Here is a 19,121-nt window from a genome sequence, read left to right on the forward strand (position 1 = left end):
TCCCCCTCTTTTTGGTTTTTTAAGACAGGGTTTCTCTGTGTAGCCCTGGCTGTCCTGGAACTCACTCTGTAGAACCAGGTTGGCCTCAAACTCAGAAATCCACCTGCCTCTGCCTCCCCAGTGCTAGGATTAAAGGCGTGCGCCACCACTGCCCGGCTTACTTTTTATAAATTTTTAAACTGGCTGCAACAACCAAGAACCACATATGGTGTATTCTGTCTCTATAATTGTCCCTGCTAAGTATGAGGAAGGAAGTTAATTAGGAGGAATGTTTTATCTGGCTTCTTGAAATAAAGATACAGAAATTCTCGGGTATTAGTTGTCATTTTTGCTGTTAATGTGACACAGAATTTTAAGCTATTAGTTTTTGCTTTTGTTCTATCTTACTTTTGAGACCGGGTTCCTGCTTCCACTTCTGTCTTTTTAGGATTGCAGGGAGCTTCTACATCCAGTGGCTGGGGCCTTGAATAGGAGCTTACCAAAGGCCTGTCTGGAGCCATCCCTGTGTGACACACAGTGTTTGTGCGACTGTGACACTCCAGGATGATGGATGCCCTGTGCTTGAACACGAGGGAGAAGGAAGACGACGAGGCTGAGAAAGTGGGGTGAGAAGGAAGAAAGGGTGGGTGCTCAGGGGTGCTCTCTCAGAAGAGCCCAGATGGTACAAGGAAGGATGACACAGCCGGATGGAGCAGCTGATGTGGAAAGGGCGCTGGTGGCAGAGGAGGCTGAGGGACTGCTCCTGGGTGCATCAGTGACTCACTAAGACCGTTGAGCTTGTGAGTCCATGTGTCCTTCCTTGGAATCACATGAAAGTGAGCAGAGAATGAGTGGGTCACGAGCACAGGCTTCGCCTGGGACAGAATGATTTTTCAGTGGAGGCCCGTGGGCAGCTGTGGACACCCACGCCCACTCGAGTTCACATGAATACCCAGGCAACCGCTACATATGCAGGACCTTCCCGACCCTGCAAGCCTAGCCGGCTGGGGCTGCCCGAGGGGCCAAGGTCCATTTTGAAGAGTGTCTCCTCCACTTTCTTGTTCTCCTATCCTGATTCTTGCCATCACAAACAGGTAAGAAGAGATGAGAGGGTCCTCTAAAATGATATATCCTAGACCAGCAGGGCTTAGCCGTTTAGACTGCCAGTCTTGCGATACCAGCTCTGCTGCTTAACCACTGGGACTTGAGGCTGTCTCTCAGTGAACTTGTCTTGGTGAACTTCAGGCCTCTGTACCTGCCTAGAATACCTTTCCCATCCAGTGCCTCCTTAATAGTTAAGTTTTGCCATGACAGCACTCCTTCCAGGAGCCCTTGTTGTTTCAGGCAAGGGTCAAGCAGTCCTGTGAGAGAGCTTCTGCCCTTTATTCTCCTCCTTTTTCTCTGTTCCCCTAGCTCTATAGTCCTCGAGGGAAGGGACTGCTTTGTTTTGATTTTCACCGTTTTCTCCCTAGGTTCTAGTGCAGTTGTCTGGCTTAACATCTACTAAAGGATGCAGGGAGAGATGGGAGTGGGGAAACCGGACACAGAAATTGTGCTCTTCCTCCCAGGCAAGTGCTCCTGGGCCCAGACAGTGGCTGATGATTGGTTCACACGGCCTGCACCTCAGGTTCTAGGGAGGGCCTCCTCTACAGCCTAGTTTTAAGATTTGACCTTTGGGGGAATAATGGTACATACCTTCGGTCTTATCACTTGGGAGGTGGAGGCAGAAAAATCAGAAATTCAAGGCCAGCTTCTGCTACAAGAGACCCCGTCTCAAAAACCAAACCAAACCAAACTTGACCTTCTGATCTCGGCTGCCTCTACTCACGAGAAAATGGGCTCTTTGCTAATCTGACTCACATGTTTGGAAGGCTGTCTCGGGGCGTTGTGGTTTCTAAGGGAACAGTCTCAGAGAGGAAGTGAAAGGCAAACCGAGTCACAGCATCCTTTCTCTGTAGATGGAGTAGGGCCCTCTTGCTCTTCTCAGGGCAGGCCAGCCAAGGGTTACTAGTGACTGAGCAGGGCCAGAACCTTCAGGGACAGACTCTTGTCTTAGTTCCCCTTCAAGTTATCCTTTTCCTTCATTTTCAGTTAAAATTTTATGTTGCAAGCTGAGCATGCCCAGAGACATTTCTGTTCATTGCTTTGACATATAGGTACCATCCTCCTCGAAAAATTCCTAGTTTTCCATAACAACTTCATTTGAGCTTGCTCAGAGTGCCTTAGCTGAGCATGCTTGTGTACATATACTTAGAGTGGGGCCACCCCGGTCTGACTGTGAATTAAGCCCTCGAATGGAATCCTCTTGCTCCGTTTGCTCTCTTTGGCAGTACGTATAAACATCCTTACCTACTTCTTTACGCCTTGGCCACGCTGGTTCTGGCTTGGCACTCACTGAGACACTGTGAGCCTGTTGTGTCCCGTTAGGTGCTCTCTGAATTCCACTCACCCAAAAGACCATACTCGGGTTTGCAGTTTTTCTCTATTTGTTTAAATTTGTTTTGTTTTGTTTAGCCTAGGCTCATGTAGCCTAGCCTGGCCTCAAATACACACTGTAGCCAAGGCTGGCCTGAACTGTAAATCCCTTGTTTCCAATCCCATGTGTGTGCTAGCATGGAGGCACACACCACCATGCCTGACTTCAAGAATTATTCATTTGTTGATTATCTAAAGTTCAGTAATAACTTTGAGTCTTTTCTTGTTTGTTTCTTTGTTTGCTTATTGAAGCAGGGTCTCTTGTAGCCACAGTAGGCCTTAAACTCACTATGTGGAGAACAGCCTTGAACTCCTAATCTCCTTGACTCTAGTTCCCAAATCTGGGACCATAGGTGTGTGCCACTGGGCCTGGCGCAGGCTCACTCACTATTCCAGCCCTTCCTTTGGTTTTCCCAAGAGAAAACAGCACAAGGAGAGTTTGGTTTGGGTACTTGGTGGGCTCTCTAAACAGTGGTGTGGTATGAGCAGATGCTGAAGGCATTCCTGGGCCAGGTTCAAAATATGTTCCTGGATGGCCAGTAGCAACCTATCAGTCCTTCAGTCGGTCCTTCCCAGGCCTGGAAAAATCAGTCTTCTGAGAGGCAGTGGGTTAATGTCACAAGTGGAACACTGCCCTTAAATGGCAAGGTAATCTGAGGAGGGAAGACTGCCCAGATCACAAGATGATGAGGAACTTGTACAAGGGGGAAACCCCACAGCCTCCAGCATGGCAGCGAGGAATATTTTGTAGAGGGCCTAGTCTCTCCATAGCTGGACAAGGGTCAGATCCTCACAGGGGCTTCGAAGCTGAATCTGGAGCTCTTCACCACTCCCTTCCCTGCAGGTCTCAGGTGAAAGCTGTTCTCCACCCCCACCCCCAGCTCTGCTAGCAAGACCCAGACATCCTTTCACTTGGAAGGAGCTACTTTATTCTGTGTGCAAGGGCTTGGTAAAGGCCACTCCCCACACAGAACAGGAAAATGGCAGCGGGAAGTAGGTGACTGGGGGGAGCGGGGAGAACATGGACTGAGGGGAATCACAAGCCACCAAGGGCAGTGGGGACCAGCTGAGGAGAGAGACTGCCTCTAAAGTGCTGTTTCTGGCAACCATCTTCTTACCATAAACTGTAGCTTGCACAAGCTAACTAGGCAAGGTATAACCGGTGATGCACTCCCAAAGGCAGAGGCAGACTGATCAATTCGAGTTTGAGGCCAGGTTGAAATTTAGGTCAACCAGGCTAAATAGTGAGACCTTGTCTCAAGTAAAACAAACTTCTGGCTGGGTGGTGGTGGCGAACACCTTTAGTCCCAGCACTTGGTAGGCAGAGGCAGGCGAATTTCTGAGTTTGAGGCCAGCCTGGTCTACAGAGTGAGTTCCAGGACAGCCAGGGCTATACAGAGAAACCCTGACTCAAACAAACAAACAAAACAACAAACAAACAAACAAACAAACAAAAAACTTCTGACAAGTGCAGGTCTTCTCTCTGTCTCTCTGTCTCTGTCTCTGTCTCTGTCTCTCTTTCTCTCTCTCTCTCTCTTTCTCTCTCTCTCTCTCTCTCTCTCTCTCTCTCTCTCCTTCTCCCTTCCCCTCCATCCCTATCCCCAGGTTAGCATTAAACACCTGGGCTTATATGATCTTCCTTCTCCTGCCTCACCTTCCCATGCAGGACTACAGGTATGAACAACCATGCTGGCATTGGTCATTCATGTTTTCCTTTTCTCCACAAAGCTCTGTAATTCTTAGCACATACATCCTGTACCCATTGTTAAAGATATCCATGGATATTTTTGTTTTATGCTATTAGAGATATCTTTTAAAGTAAACATTTCACCTTGTCTACATATAGGATAGGATATAATATTAATATTCTGTTCTATATCCTTTGCTAAATTCACTTATTATTTAAGTAATTTTTAGTAGACTGCTTAGGATTTTCTACCTATATAACCAGATTATCTTTGAATAATGTTACTTCCTGTCTGTGAATTTTTTTTATTACACTGAACAAACAATAAGAACACTACTGACAGCCAGGTGTGGATCCCAGCACTTGGGAGGCAGACAGATCTCTTTGAGTTTGAGGCCAACTTATTGTACACACTTGACCAGCCAAGGTTACATAGTGAGGCCCTGTTTCAAAAAACAAACCAAATAACACAAACAACAACATCGAAATAATACAACTGACAAGAAGCATAGAAAATGGGCATCTTGATGACAACCTTTAAAAGCTTTATTAAATAGAAAAATAACCATTGGACTGTTGAGATGGCCCAGCAGGTGCTTGCCACCAAGCCTGACAAGGTGAGTTCCACCCCTAGTGAGAGCCCGCCTTGGAACTTCCCATGAAACTTCCCACTGGGCCTTAGAGGAAGTCCTTGAGACCCCCTCCCTTCCCAGCCAATCAATGTAAAGGTCACCAGAACAACCAATCATTATGTGCCTAGTTGCTGCGGCTATAATCTGCCCTCAAAAATTGTATAAAAAGCTTATGAAAGAAAGAGAAGGGGTCGCCTCTCCTGTGGGTACAGGATGCCCCCAGCATGCTGGAAAAAATAAGCCTCTTGCTTTTGCACTGAACTTGGAACTCCGTTCTCAGTTGGGGGTCTCCTGGAAGCTGAGGCTCATTTTGTCTCTTACACTGGGGTCCCCTCCCCATGATGGAAGGAGAGAACAGACTCCTAAAAACTGTCCTTTGGGGGCTGGAGAGATGACTCAGTGGTTAAGAGCAGTGACTGCTCTTTCAGAGGATCAGTTCCCAGCACCCACACAGTGGCTCACAACTTCTAACTATAGTCTTTAACTGTAGTCTCATGGGATCAGATGACCTATTCTGGTATAAAGATCGATGTACATGCAGACAAAACATTTATATACATAAATAATTTTTCTTCAAAGGAAGTTGAGTGGGGTGGTGGTAGCACGTACCTTTAATCTCAGTACTAGGAGACAGGGGCAGTTGGATCTCTGTGAGTTCGAAGTCAGCCTGGTCTACAGTGGGAGTTCTAGGACAGCCTAGGCTACACAGAGAAACCCTTGTCAAAAAAAAAAAAAAAGAGAGAGAGAAAGAAAGAGAGAGAGAGGGAGGGAGGGAGGGAGGGAAGAAGGGAGGGAGGGAGGGAGAAAGGAAGGAAGGAAGGAAGGAAGGAAGAAATGGAGACAAAGAAACCAAGAAAAATTGTCCTATGACCTCTAAATCTATGATGTATGCCCATTTCCCCTTTCCTAAATGAGTAAAATATAATACAATTTTAAAAGAAAAATATAGAGATAGCCTTACTGTTATAATAGGGCACACACAAAATATGGTGGACTGTGGAAACATGTGTCAGAGCTTGGCAGAAAATATATAGGAGGATGTAACTCCTGTATATTGGGGAAGGCTTAGAAGGGGAACACGTTTATAAAGCTCTGCCGCTGCCCTTGATAGGATCTGTTCACAGAAGCCATCTCCACTCTTGTCTTATACCACATCCCGTTGGCATGTCTGCCCTGATCTGCCGTGACCTTCTTTCATTGTTTCAGGATGCTGTCCTTTTCCCGTGTGGTGAACTGCTCACGGACCTGTTCTCGCTTCCTGGGACTGAGTCTGGGGACCGCATCCCTGTGTGCTGCTGGTGCCAACATCGCGCTCCTCTTTCCTAACTGGGATGTGACCTACCTGATGAGGGGCCTCATTGGCAAGCATGCCATGCTGGGCTCTGGGCTCTGGGGAGGAGGCCTCATGGTATGTGTCTGGGGTTCAGTGAGGAGGAATTCCCAAAGCCTCTTTAGGAATGGAGCTGAGAGGTGGTGTTGGATCCATAAACAGCCCAAAGAGAAGGGGGACTTGTCATGGGTTGCTGGGTGTTGAACTTGGATCCAGGAAGCCTGGATCAATGTTAGCACCTACAGAGTCAAATCAGGCTAAACCTTCAACCTGGGCCCTAAGGCCATTGCAACAGCTGTGTGTGGCACTAGAAATGCAAATCACTCAGTCTCTTGTAGAGCCATTTATTTTTATGTGTGTGGGTGTTTTGACTGTATGTATGTATGTATGTATGTATGTATGTATGTATGTGTACCGCGTGGGTGCAGGAAATTTCAGAGGCCAGAAGAGGGTGTTGGATTTCCCTGGAACTGGAGTAACAGGTTGTTAGCCACAGTGGGTGCTGGAAACCAAACCTGGGTCCTCTGAAATAGCATCAGCATCTTAACCAGGGAGGCATCCCTCTGGCCCCACCTGGTCTCCGGTAACAGACTTCCTTGCTCTCCAGGTTCTCCTGGCAGCCACCCTCATCTCCATGACAGGCAGCTTCAGTAAGAGTGCACCCTGCCTGCAGGTAAGCAAGGTCCCCACCCCTTTAACACAACTCCTGCATTTCCTGCTCTGGAGGCAGAGGGCTGGGTGGGTGGGTGGGGGGGGGCAGTTTTAGGTTTCAGGCTGGAAGTCAGATCCTAACTGTGCCCTTTAACAACTCCAAACTCTTGACAAGCCTCGTTACTTTTCCAGCGCATCTGTAAGAAGGGAGTTGCCTCAGGGCAAAGAAGGAAGTGGCTAATGAACCCCAGATGCCCACAGAAATATGATAAACTTATTTTCTCTGATACACTGATTAGTATGAATGAACGTCAAATTTTCTGAAGGATTTGCTAAAACACAAATCACTCAGTCTCAACCTGGGTTTCTGACCCAGAAAATCGGGATGGACTGGAGAGAGTCTGCATTTCAACACACGTTCCCAAGTGACGTGCTCTTGCTGCACTGGGAGAACCAAGATGCTGGGCTCTGTCAGATTAAGCCAGTTTGAGTCCTCTAACATGAGAGTCAACTCCTTGTCTGCCCCCTTCCTGCCTTTTGTGTACTTGATTTGAAAAGGAGAGATCAAGAGTAAGAATTTTGGAGCTTTAAAACCTTGTCACTAGAGGAGAGAAGTGGACGTGCAATAAACAGTCTGCCAACTCAGAGCTGAGACACTGCAGTAGAAGGGCAGGAGTCTCAACCTGCTCAAAGGTCCAAAGACCCTGTGCAGTGAGGAGATGAAGATACATGTGTCTGTCTGTCTGGCCTTTCTCAAAAACCTCATCTTGACTCTACCCAGCAACAGAAACTTTATCAGCCATGCGTGGACATATGTTAAGGGTGGGGGAATGCCTGGCCACCAGAGAAATTAGACTTGGCCATGTCACCCCACTCCTCCCCCCTGACCACAGCTCTGTGTGAGCTAGGTTTCTGCCTCCTCTGCAGGTGCTCATTGCTCTTTTGTCAAGTGGCCTGGCTCTGCTTGGGGCTGTGATTTGCTTTGTCACTTCTGGAGTAGCCTTGAAAGATGGTCCCTTTTGCATGTTTGATGTCTCATCCTTCAATCAGACACAAGCTTGGAAATTCGGCTATCCCTTTAAAGATCTACACAACAGGTAACAGTCACTCATAAGCCCAGTCCCGTGATTTGGGCCAGGAGAGCCCGACCCTGGGTTTTCTATTGGAGTTCCTTGATTGTCTTTTCTTCTTTATCAACCCCTGACCTCTTTCTTGGGTCTAGGAATTATCTGTATGACCGTTCACTTTGGACCTCCGTTTGCCTGGAGCCCTCTAAGGCTGTGGTTTGGCACGTGGCCTTCTTCTCCATCCTCCTGTGTATCAGCCTCCTCCAGCTTCTCTTGGTGGCCATCCATCTTGTCAATAGCATCCTCGGCCTGTTCTGCAGCTTCTGTGAGAAGCACTAGGTAACGGATGCCCTCTCGTGAATTGGCGCGCTCAGGACAAGCTTCCCCCAACCTTTTCTGCAAGAATAGGCTGTGAATCCCCTTTAGACCTTCTTATAGGATGACAGGGCTGCCTTGCTCACAGCAACAAAGTCATGCTGCTGTATAAATGATCTCAGTTCAACCCCTTAAAAACCTCATAAAAGGGCTGGAGGAATGGCTCAGAGGTTGAGAGCACTGACTGCTCTTCCAGAGGGTCCTGAGTACAATTCCCAGCAACTTCATGATGGCTCACAACCATCTATAAAGAGATCGGGTGCCCTCTTCTGACATGCAGGCATATATTCAGGCAGAACACTGTATAATAATAAATAAATAGATAAATCTTTAAAATCTCATAAAGGTTGGCCACATGTTAAGACAGAGAAGCTGGGGCTCTTGCTCCTTCGCCTGCTTGCTGTGTGAGACTGAGTAACTGCTAGATCCTTGGACTTCCATTCACAGCTGCAACTGAACCATTGTTGGGAATTGGGCTGCCGACTTTTCCCACAGTCAGATCACGAGCCTGTACAGTCGCTTCACTAGCCTGGACAAAGGGGAGAACGGGACTCTCAGCCGGGAAGATTTCCAGAGGATTCCAGAACTTGCCATCAACCCACTGGGGGACCGGATCATCAATGCCTTCTTCTCAGAGGGAGAGGATCAGGTAAACTTCCGAGGATTCATGAGAACATTGGCTCATTTCCAACCCATTGAGGATAACGAAAAGAGCAAAGATGTGAATGGCCCGGAACCCCTCAACAGCCGGAGCAACAAGCTGCACTTTGCTTTTAGACTCTATGATTTGGATAAAGATGACAAGATCTCCCGTGATGAGCTGTTACAGGTACTGAGAATGATGGTTGGAGTGAATATCTCAGATGAGCAGCTGGGCAGTATTGCAGACAAGATCATCCAGGAGGCTGACCAAGATGGAGATAGTGCCACATCTTTTACAGAATTCGCTAAGGTTTTGGAGAAAGTGGATGTAGAACAGAAGATGAGCATCCGATTTCTTCACTAAAGGGCAGAGACCAAATTATTCTTGCTTTCCAGTATTATGAACTGAAACTTGTGTCCTCCAGCCCCACCTCATCCTGTCATCCCCTTTTCCCAGAATACTACAGCTCTTGCATGACAACCTGAAGTCTCTCCTGTCCATACAAACTTGCCTTTGGTGTATAAACAGGGCGTTACAGAATGGTACCCTCTGTCTGCTTCTGTTCAGTATCTACCCACCAGGTCCTTAGTTGTCAGTACCATCTTCCCCTGTTTGCTGCTGAGTGCCATGCATCCATCCTGTCTGGGGAAATGAACCAGCCAGCAAAGCTCCCACTGGATGGGGACCATATCCATGCTGCCTTCCATCCCCGCATCGAGCCTCCACCATGTTTCTGTGACCTTGTGTCCTTTTGTCTTTGTGTCTGTTACTTCCTACCTCTCAATCATCCAACCTTCTCTCCATTCAGTCTTTCAGCTGCCCTCCTGTTGTTGAGATTCCCTGCATTTTACTTGGTTTTGGGCTCTGGGCTCTGCTGTTAAGCCTGTTTCTGATGTGGCAGGATAGTTAGTGGTCTGGTGAGTTATATCTACCTTCTGATGTGTCTCTGGGACGTTGCCTATCCAGGAGCTTTTCAGCAAGCAGTACTGCTCTTGGAAACATGTGACTCCCTTGGTCCCCTGTATTGCTCTGTTGTCGAAGGGCTTATGAGCAGACATGTTCTTAAAAGGTGGTCATGGTGAGGCTTGTAGAGCCATGTTTCCTAGGTGGCTTCCTAGGTCTCTCTACCTCTGACTTTTAATTTTCAAACATATTTATGTGGCTTTTCTGGTTACAGTGTTGACATTCATTAGAAAATATTCTAATGCCTGCCACTTTGCTTCTCTTTGGGACATTGTCACCACCCAAGTGGTTCTTCTGACAATATGGTAGAGGGCCTTCTTGTAGTTTTCTGAACAAGGCTAGGCACCCTGGAGAGCTGGCCACATTTGCTGTACAGCATGGGTCATGCCTCAGTGTTCTGTACACTGGAAGAGTCTTCACATTTCCAAACAGAAAGACTAGTGTTACAGAAGTGCCTGACTTATCTCAGTCCTAAAGAATTAGATTGTCCTCAGTGTCTTAAAGTTTCGCACAAAACTCTGAATGAATTTTATACTTGGCAAATTTTATTTTTTTATTTTTTTTGTTTTTGGTTTTTTTCGAGACAGGGTTTCTCTGTGTAGCCTTGGCTGTCCTGGAACTCACTTTGTAGACCAGGCTGGCCTCGAACTCAGAAATCCGCCTGCCTCTGCCTCCCGAGTGCTGGGATTAAAGGCGTGTGCCACCATGCCCGGCTACTTGGCAAATTTTAATGCTGGACAATGTGCAGTCAGTTCATAGTCCTGGTCCAGGCCTTGAGTGTATTGTCTCATGAGCTTCCTGATGGCGTGACCATCCTAGCTCCCTGTGTATACTACGCAGATCCCATAGAAGCATGGGGCAAAGGATTGGTGGCACCAACTGAGGTGACATTAGAGGTCTTTGAGTGACCCAGCTCAACTTCTCTGCCAATGTCAGCTTGATTTAGATCTCACTGAATCAGGCTGCTTCTGTCCTGTGTCCCTGTGAATCTGCTCTTGGCTGGCTTTCTCTGATGTTGCTTCCTTGCTTGCTTGCTTCGTTGCTTTGGAAGGCTATCCAAGATGTGTAAACAATTCTTTAGTAAATAAATTGCTATTAACCCAAACAAACAAAAACACTGCAAAGAGGATGGGTAAAGGTGAGCAACAGGGGAGTGGCTAGGATAGATGGCTGGGGCTACATGAACTGGGGATTCTTTACGAAATATCTGTTAGACTTTGTGATCAAATGATGTGATATAAGAATTGTATAAAGGGAATAACTGTCTGATACTGATCTGTTTGAGAAGTATTGAGAAGCTTCTCAATTTAAATATTTAAACTTTCTAAGCTGATGCCCCCTTGGCTGTGTATAGCAAACTGTTTTTATCCACAGTTGTGCCTTATTGTCTCATTAAAATTGTATTCCTCAATTCATCAATAAATCGGTTGTCGTTAAAACAACAACAACAACAACAACAAAAAAGACAGAGAAGCTGGGACTTGCAGATGATAATGAACTTTCTAATCCCAAACACACAGCTAGGTGACCCTCTAACTTCTTTTTCATTCTTGTTTTTCTTTTTGTTTTTTTTTTAAAGACAGGGTTTCTCTGTGTAGCCCTGACTGTCCTAGAACTGGTTCATAAACTAGGCTGGCCTCAAATTCAGAGATCTGCCTGCCTCTGCCTCCTAAATGCTGGGATTAAAGGTGTTCACCAGCACTACCTGATGGACCCCCTAACTTCTAAATTCAGGTTTACTGTTATAACAGACCTGTGTTTCCTCAAAATCGTAGGCTGAATGAAACCCTACTCACCAGTGAGACTGTAATGGAGACAGGGCCTTACATGGTAATCAGGGATATATATATATATATATATATATATATATATATATATATATATGTACATATATATATATGTACATATATACATATATATATATATATATATATATATATACATATCAAACACTAAACATGACTTAGCAGCTGCAGACCAGTCCTCTAGGCAGACAGGCACGAGGCATGAACCAGCAGCTACAGTCCAGTCCTTTCAGCAAGGAGACATCAGGCAGCTGTAGTTCAATCCAGAAGAAACCACTAGGCTCACCAACAGGTCTGAGGCCATAGAAGCAGCAAGCTGCCACAGGAACCTCATGAGCAGTTCTTGGGTGAGTTTCTCTCAGTGGTGGCCTTATCACAAGCTGAGCTCAACAACACTATGTAAGGTGAACCAATGCAGAACAAACCAAACCAAAGCTCAGTGCCTGCCTCCCACTGTCTGTGGAGGTCATATTTATACTTCATCAAGCATCCTTTCATGTGTCTACCATCTCCAAACATCCTTTCACCAATGTTTACTTCAGGAAAACAGTCTTTCACGTGTTTGCTTTAGCAAGACATCCTTTTACCTGTGTGCCCAAGCAAAACATCATTTGGCATAACCAACTTTCCAAAGAACTACAAGTTTCCACTTCAGTTCAATAAGTAGTGTATTCTGAGTACCCATCGTATGCCTGAACTGCTCCACATGCTGCAAATCCAATCCAAAGGTGCCTAAGATAAGCTCCTTGTCCTTGGTCCCTGCCCTGCCCTTCAGACTGATGATCCACTTATAATTTGGACATCTTGTGGTAAGAACTGTGTTAGCATTCAACACAGGTGCCAAAGAGCTCAGAGGAATTTATTTATTTATTTATAAATATTTATTTATTTATTATATGTAAGTAAACTGTAGCCGTCTTCAGACACTCCAGAAGAGAGTATCAGATTTCGTTACAGATGGTTGTGAGTCACCATGTGGTTGCTGGGATTTGAACTCAGGACCTTTGGAAGAATAGTCGGTGCCCTTAACTGCTGAGCCATCTCACCAGCCCCCAGCATTTATATTTTGATGTACCTTTAACAGCTCAATGTCTGGGCCTCTTCCTAACCTTCGCATGGCTAATCCACCCCTGTCTGATAATCCTGGATTATTACATACTAAAACCTGTATTCCATCTTGCTTGCCCCAGACCCAGATGTGCAGCCCTCTTGAGCTGCATTCCCATGGCTCCTATAGGGCAACTATGTTTTCTCTCTCTCAGGTGTGGTATCTTGGTTCTCCTCCAAGCATAACAGATTCTCCCTCTCTCTCCCTCTCCCTCTCCCTCTCCCTCTCCCTCTCCCTCTCCCTTTCTCTCTTCCCCCCCCTCTCCCTCTCTCTCTCCCTCTCTCTCTCCCTCTCCCTTTCTCTCTTCCCCCCCCTCTCCCTCTCTCTCTCCCTCTCTCTCCCTCTCCCCCTCTCTCTCCCCCTCTCCCTCCCTCCCTTCCCCTCCCTCTCTCTCCCCCTCCCCCTCCCTCTTCCTCTCCCTCTCTCTTCCTAGCCCAGGAATCCTAAAAGTCCCACCTCTGTCTGCCCTGCCCAGCCATTGGCTGTCAGAATCTTTATGTACCGATCAGAACCAACTTGGGCAAGGTCCCTCCCCGTCTTATGTATGGGACACTGCAAAAAGGTTTTGGGGGCACATAATTAGCTTGAGAATACAAGCAATTACAATGACCAAGGCAATTTATAAAATAAGTTATTGAAGCTTATATTTACAGAGAGTGAGGCCATTATCACCATGGTAGAGAGCATGGCAGCAGGCAGGAAGGCATGGCACTGAGCAGAAGTTGAGAGCTTATTATACATTAGCTGAAAGTTTGGAGGCAGAGAGGAAGAGGCTGCACCTGGCATGGTCTTTTCAAACCTCAAAGCCAACCTCCAGTGACACACCTTCAACAGTGGTGAGCCTCCTAATCCTTTCTAAACAGTTCACCAACTTCAAACCAAGCACTCAAGTATGTGAGCCCAAGGGTGCTAGGATTTTCTCTAGGCTCCCAACAGTTACCTAGTAACAGCCAGGAGAGAGAAAGAAGGGAAAAGGCTGGCTGGGAACATCAGAAGAGAGAAGGAAGGAGAGAGGCAAGAGAGCAAGAGAGCAAGAGAGGGACGCCAAATAGTCCTTTTACAGCCAGCCAGGCTCCTACCTGGCTGTTGCTGGGTAACTGTTGGGCAGAGCCAAGAAGAAATGTTAACACTCTTAGTCCTGGCTGGCCTCCTACCCCGAACGCTGACATTGGAATTATAGGAGTGTGCCACAACACCATTTTTTTTTTCTTTACAGTTATTTTAAAAAACTGGCCAGTTGGTGGTTTCACACACCTTTAATTCTAGCACTTGGGAGGCCAAGGCAGGCTCTGTGAGTCTGAAGGCAGCTTTATCTAAACAGCTAGTTCCAGGAAAGCCAGGGCTACACAAAGAAACCGTTTTAAAACAGAAATTATGTATTGTCTGGAAGATATGATGGGGCAATAGTGGCACAAGTGTTGTGGGAGTGACTAACCACTCTCTGGACTTAAGGCCCACTCTTGAGCTAGAACCCATGCCGGATACTACTAGGTTAGCCAAGAACCTGAGACTTGATAAGCTATGGGTCTAGAGAAAAGCCAAATACTATTATTATTTTGCTAAAGGAACACTGCAATAAAATGACCTCCTAATAACCTAATGATGATTTGCTAACCTCATCGATCAGTAGAATCTTGCTCAGCCACCATCAGAGAAACTGTAAGGGTCCATGATTCACCAAAGAATGATACCCCGGACTCAAATAGTATACAAAAGCAGAGTGTTTTATTCTGCAGAAGTCCAGCATGCTGGGGTCTCCTGGTTGTTGAAAACCTTCTCAGCTATGGCTTTTAAAAGTCAGTTGCTTACCTGCAAAGTTGTCCAGGCACTAAAGCTTCTGACGGGATGTCAGGGGCAGCTTGGTTAACAAAAGCCATGTTTACGCCGACTGGTGCTCTCTGGCTTCTGGGTCAAAAGGCATGTAGGTTCTGTAGGCTTCAATTGGTCTTTCTAGATATTCCCTGAGGCTCTCATTCTTTTCCCGCATCACCTGGCTCATCTTAGATACATTTGTGGGCTGTGTGCCAGCCTCTCGGAGGGCCCCCATCAGAATCTGGCGGTAGACTCAGAGCCTCTCCCTACCTTCAGCAGTGTTAAAATCCCAGCTCAGTTGAGTCAAAGGAAAGGTTGCATCCATATCAGCCTGGATTTGGGTGGGGAGTAGCCTGTTTGCTCCTGGAACCAATTTCTGGGTGGCTCCCATGATCCCCTCTCTCTCCACTGTCATGAGGAGGACCTGGATCAGTTGCTAAGAGTCATCCCAGGTGAATAGGTGAGTCGGCATGATTGGATCTAGAAGACCTATGAGGGCTGATGGTCTTTCTGAAAATGGGGGTTCTGCAACTTCCAACTGTAAAGATCATTACTTATAAATGACTCAAATGTGAACTATCTCACTGAGCCCTTGAGAGCAGAAGGGAGGAGCAAGGCAGGGGCCAAGGCGGACCCTCCTGTAGAGGAAGAAGGGTGGGAGTCGCGAGGCTGGTGACAAAGAAGTTCTCATCCAAATAGGGAGCTTCTGTACCGGGTATTGGCAAGTGGTGATATATGGCACTTGGTCCCAGTGGCCCCTGGCCTCATAAACTACAGTCTTTACCCTGTAAATGGTGGGGAGATGAAATGTTCCCTCCTTGGGCCATTCTACTTTAAAGTGGGACATTGGTTCCTGCAAAAGATGGCTAGTTTGCAGGGTGGGTAGGAGTGGGGGAGGGGGACTAGACCTGAATCTTCTGTGTGTAGCGTGTAATTTTAGAAATGGCATGCTTGCAGAGTAGTGGTGGTATATGCCTTTAGTCAAAGCATTTGGAAGGCAGAGGCAGGTAAATCTTTGAGTTGCAAGGCCAGCATGGTTTATAGAGTGAGTTCCAGGACAGTCAGGGCTACACAGAGAAACCCTGTCTCAAAAACAAAACAAAACAAAACAAAACAACAACAACAAAACAAAAAGAAAACAAAAGAAAAAGAAGGAAAAAAAGAAAAGAAATGGGATGCTGTTCTAGGACTAGCAGCTCTCTGCCTGCTGCCTATTTAGCTCCCTCTGCTAGATAACACATTTTTCCCACAATTGAGGGGAGCAGCGATCCACCCCCCACCCCCACCCCACCCCCACCCTGAAGCTAGCTCTGCCAACTGCCAATGATCACTCCACAGCTGCACCCTCTCTCTTGCCCACCTGAATTGTTGTGAATGGGAACCACCAGACAATCTTAATATTTTAAAATCAGCCAGATGACACAACTGTTGGGCTCTAAACTTATTGTCTTCAACTCATCAGCTATTCTATATTAAAATTCATCTGGTGGCAGAAGCTGCCACAGGTTCTAATAGCCCACAGGCCTACATGGTGTCTGTTTTCTCCATTTCACAGTCTGGCCAAAAAAAAAAAACCTTTATCTCATCTCCCCCCCTTTCTCCCGAGACCCAGAAAACCTGCCTCTATATCTTTGCCTAATGATTGGCGACTGCCATCTTTATTTACCCAATCAAGAGACAATTAGGGAACCTCTGCCCACATCTGTGACTTGGTGAAAGTCCTTAAAATGGTTCAGGATCAAGCTTAGTGAAGTGTTCTGTGCCTGTCCCATCCTAGGAATCAAAGAAAATTTTGTACAAGAGGACTAAAAGTACATTCCCAGGAAAATGTAAACAAAACAAAAAGGCTATCTCAGATGGTTTTCCTCCCTGTGCACAGGAGGCCCACAGACCCTTAGCAAGTTCAGAAATCAGATGAGAACTAGTCCAGCTTTTGGTAGGGGGTCAGGATCATCCTCCATTGCCCCTGGGCATCTGACAAAATACGGTTTGTCCCTCTCAGCCTCCAGATCAAATTCAAAACACAAACACAGAGATGGACAAGACAAAAGACAACTGAGCTCCTAGGCTTAACAATCAGAAAAACATTCCATTCTTTGGCTCGTGTGTGTGTTTGTGTGTGTGTGTGTGTGTGTGTGTGAGTGTGTGTGTGTATGCTCCAGCCAGCCCCAGACAAGCCCCCAAATGTAAGAGTCCATGACTTGATGAAGAATGATACCCAAGACTAAAATAGTATGCAAAAACAAAGAGCATTTTATTCTCCAGAAATCCAGAATATTGAGGTCTATAATTTACCAAGAGTGAGATGCCCAGGTGAGCTTGCAGGCCCAATTTAAAGCACATTACAGGAAACCAGGGAAGAGTAGATGGCCTTTATCTAGATTGGTCGGCTTGATCTCTAGGGGTGTGGAGGTCTGTGGGATTGGCTAGGGCTCTAGGGATATTCCAGAACTCTTGCTTGGGGGATGCTGTGGGTGGGGGTGGAAATTGTTGCTGACTCCTTACTCTTGCCTCAGGCCATGTGGCAGCAGCTTCCAATTGGCTGCCCAAAGCCTGTGGTTTTTCCAATAACTGAGATGCCAGACTTGCCCAGTTCTGAGAAGCAGAAATTTAGGCCTAGTCTCCTAGTCTCCTGACCTGCCATTTTGAAGCCTAAAACAAAGACTTACAATTGGGCACTGTGCAGAGTGTGACTTTTAAAGACTCAGTCCTAAATAGGATATCTTCATCAAACTTCTTCCTTCAGGGCTCAGGGATGTATTCCAAAGAGGTGGAGGAAAGACCAAGAGCCAGAAGTGGTGGATGGCTCCAAGTGTCTTTCAAATGCAACAGGTGTGAGACACAGATGAACTCCCAGAGACTATGGCAGAGTGCACAAGACCTGTAGGTTCAAGCCAGACAGGGTAGAAATGGACACAGGCTGTTACCCCTAACCAAGAGGCTATCTGCAATTGATACCCTCTGCAAAGGAAAATTACTTTGCTCCAGTGATTCTCACTGGGTATATAACCATACTTCAGGGTAGACTTCATGTCTAAGAACAGTTGGTCAACACAAAATGAACTTGTCAGGTCTAAAGGAAACTCTAATTCCCCAACTCCAAAAGTCAGTTCATTTATGTTGTAATGAGCTTAACCTGAACTATAGGAGGATTTCTGGAGATGTGATAAAAGTTCCTTAGGAACTTGTGAAACCAGTTTTTATCTGCCTAAAGGAGTCTGTCAAAGGGTTGTATTGAGATATGAGGAAGAGAACAATCATTGCCTTTGACAGAAGGGACATAATGGCTACCTGTGGCCCCTTTCAGCACATCAAAGCTCGTGCCTGCCTCTCCCAGGTCCCTTGGCATCACAAGTACCTGTTACACATTTCAAAGTCCAGTGCAGCATGGTAGCCCTTCTCACCTCCCCTATCCTAAACAGAGTTTCTCTGTGTAGACCCCAGCTGTTTTGCAGCTTGAATGAAAAGGAAGACACAACCACTGCTAAGCATGGTTGAGGAGACAAATTTCATTATAGATATGAGGAAGAGAACAGCCTGCAGCATCTGGAAGAGTCCTGACCTCCAGACTGACCATGGCCAGCAGGACAAGACTAGGCCATGAGAGGAAAGGGAGCAGTGAGAGGAACAGAAGAGAGAGGAGAGGGGGGCAGAGGACTAAGAGAGTGCATGGAACAAAGAGGGCATGTAGCCAAAATGGCAGTTATATAGGTATCAAGCAGGGGGTGGGGTGAGGTTTTGGTCGGGGAAGAGAAATGAAGCCCAGCCCCTGGGTTGGAGTGGTTTAAAGTGGGGGCCGGGTGAGAGTGATAGAAGGAGCCACAGATACTGGTCTTGGTTTTCTTTGGGATCTAACAAAACTCCCTCAGTAGAACAGGCACACCCTCTGCTCTATAGGTCTAGGACAACCAGGGCTATGCAGAAAGACCCTGTCTTGGGAAACAAAAAACAAAAAAACAAAGAGAACTGGCTGGTCTCAGACTTCAAAATCTGCCTGCCCCTGCCTACATGGTGCTGGAGTTAAAAGCATGTGCTACCATGCCCGGCTTGCCGCCCCCTCCCCGCCCCCCAACCCCCAGGCTGGGCGGTGATGGCATACGCTTTTAATCCCAACACTTGGGAGGCAGAGGCAGGCAGATTTCTGAGTTCGAGGCCAGCCTGGTCTATAGAGTGAGTTCCAGGACAGCCAGGGCTACACAGAGAAACCCTGTCTCAAAAAAACAAAAAACAGGCTGGTGAGATGGCTCAGTGGGTAAGAGCACCCTACTGCTCTCCCGAAGGTCCGGAGTTCAAATCCCAGCAACCACATGGTGGCTCACAACCATCTGTAACAAGATCTGACTCCCTCTTCTGGACAGCTACGGTGTACTTTCATATAATAAATAAATAAATCTTTAAAAAAACAAAAAACAAAAAGAGAAGAGCCAGAGACATCTGAAATAGTCGAGAGTACAGAGGGAAAGAAGTAGACTTAGAACATAGACAGGAGACTGGATGTGGTCAAGGCTATCTTTCAGGAAAGCCAGCATGTGTTTTGATACCTTCACATAAGCCTGAGTAGGCTTATGTCCCTTCTACCAGAGGTAAGGGAATT

The 19,121-nt window shown here is 46.6% G+C and overlaps 1 protein-coding gene and 1 pseudogene across 5 annotated transcripts; both read left to right on the plus strand.

The window, feature by feature from the left end:
* Nucleotides 1-156: 156 nt before the first annotated feature.
* On the plus strand, nucleotides 157-9,379 carry Tm4sf19 (transmembrane 4 L six family member 19). 5 transcript variants are annotated; one of them, XM_006522217.2, is made up of 6 exons: nucleotides 157-605; nucleotides 5,980-6,181; nucleotides 6,711-6,776; nucleotides 7,682-7,851; nucleotides 7,977-8,160; nucleotides 8,644-8,724. In XM_006522217.2, the coding sequence occupies exons 1-5, from the start codon at nucleotides 544-546 to the stop codon at nucleotides 8,158-8,160; spliced, it is 684 nt and encodes a 227-aa protein (XP_006522280.1). In that variant the 5' UTR covers nucleotides 157-543; the 3' UTR covers nucleotides 8,644-8,724. The 5 variants fall into 5 exon arrangements, with proteins under 5 accessions (XP_006522280.1, XP_006522285.1, XP_030105010.1 ...); XM_030249150.1 differs by having other exon boundaries at nucleotides 526-1,073; nucleotides 8,644-9,379; XM_006522221.3 differs by lacking the exon at nucleotides 8,644-8,724 and having other exon boundaries at nucleotides 526-622; nucleotides 7,977-8,636.
* Nucleotides 8,168-10,286, plus strand: Gm20056 (annotated as a pseudogene).
* The last annotated feature ends 8,835 nt before the right edge of the window (nucleotides 10,287-19,121 follow it).

This window comes from Mus musculus, chromosome 16 (genome assembly GCF_000001635.26).
Source record: "Mus musculus strain C57BL/6J chromosome 16, GRCm38.p6 C57BL/6J".
Lineage (NCBI taxonomy): Eukaryota > Metazoa > Chordata > Mammalia > Rodentia > Muridae > Mus > Mus musculus.

Coding starts and splice junctions, on each gene's coding strand:
- Tm4sf19 (XM_006522217.2), top strand. CDS start 544: ATGATGGATGCCCTGTGCTTGAACACGAGGGAGAAGGAAGACGACGAG. Junction 6,777..7,681: donor AGAGTGCACCCTGCCTGCAG/GTAAGCAAGGTC, acceptor CCTCCTCTGCAG/GTGCTCATTGCTCTTTTGTC. Junction 7,852..7,976: donor TTTAAAGATCTACACAACAG/GTAACAGTCACT, acceptor TCTTGGGTCTAG/GAATTATCTGTATGACCGTT.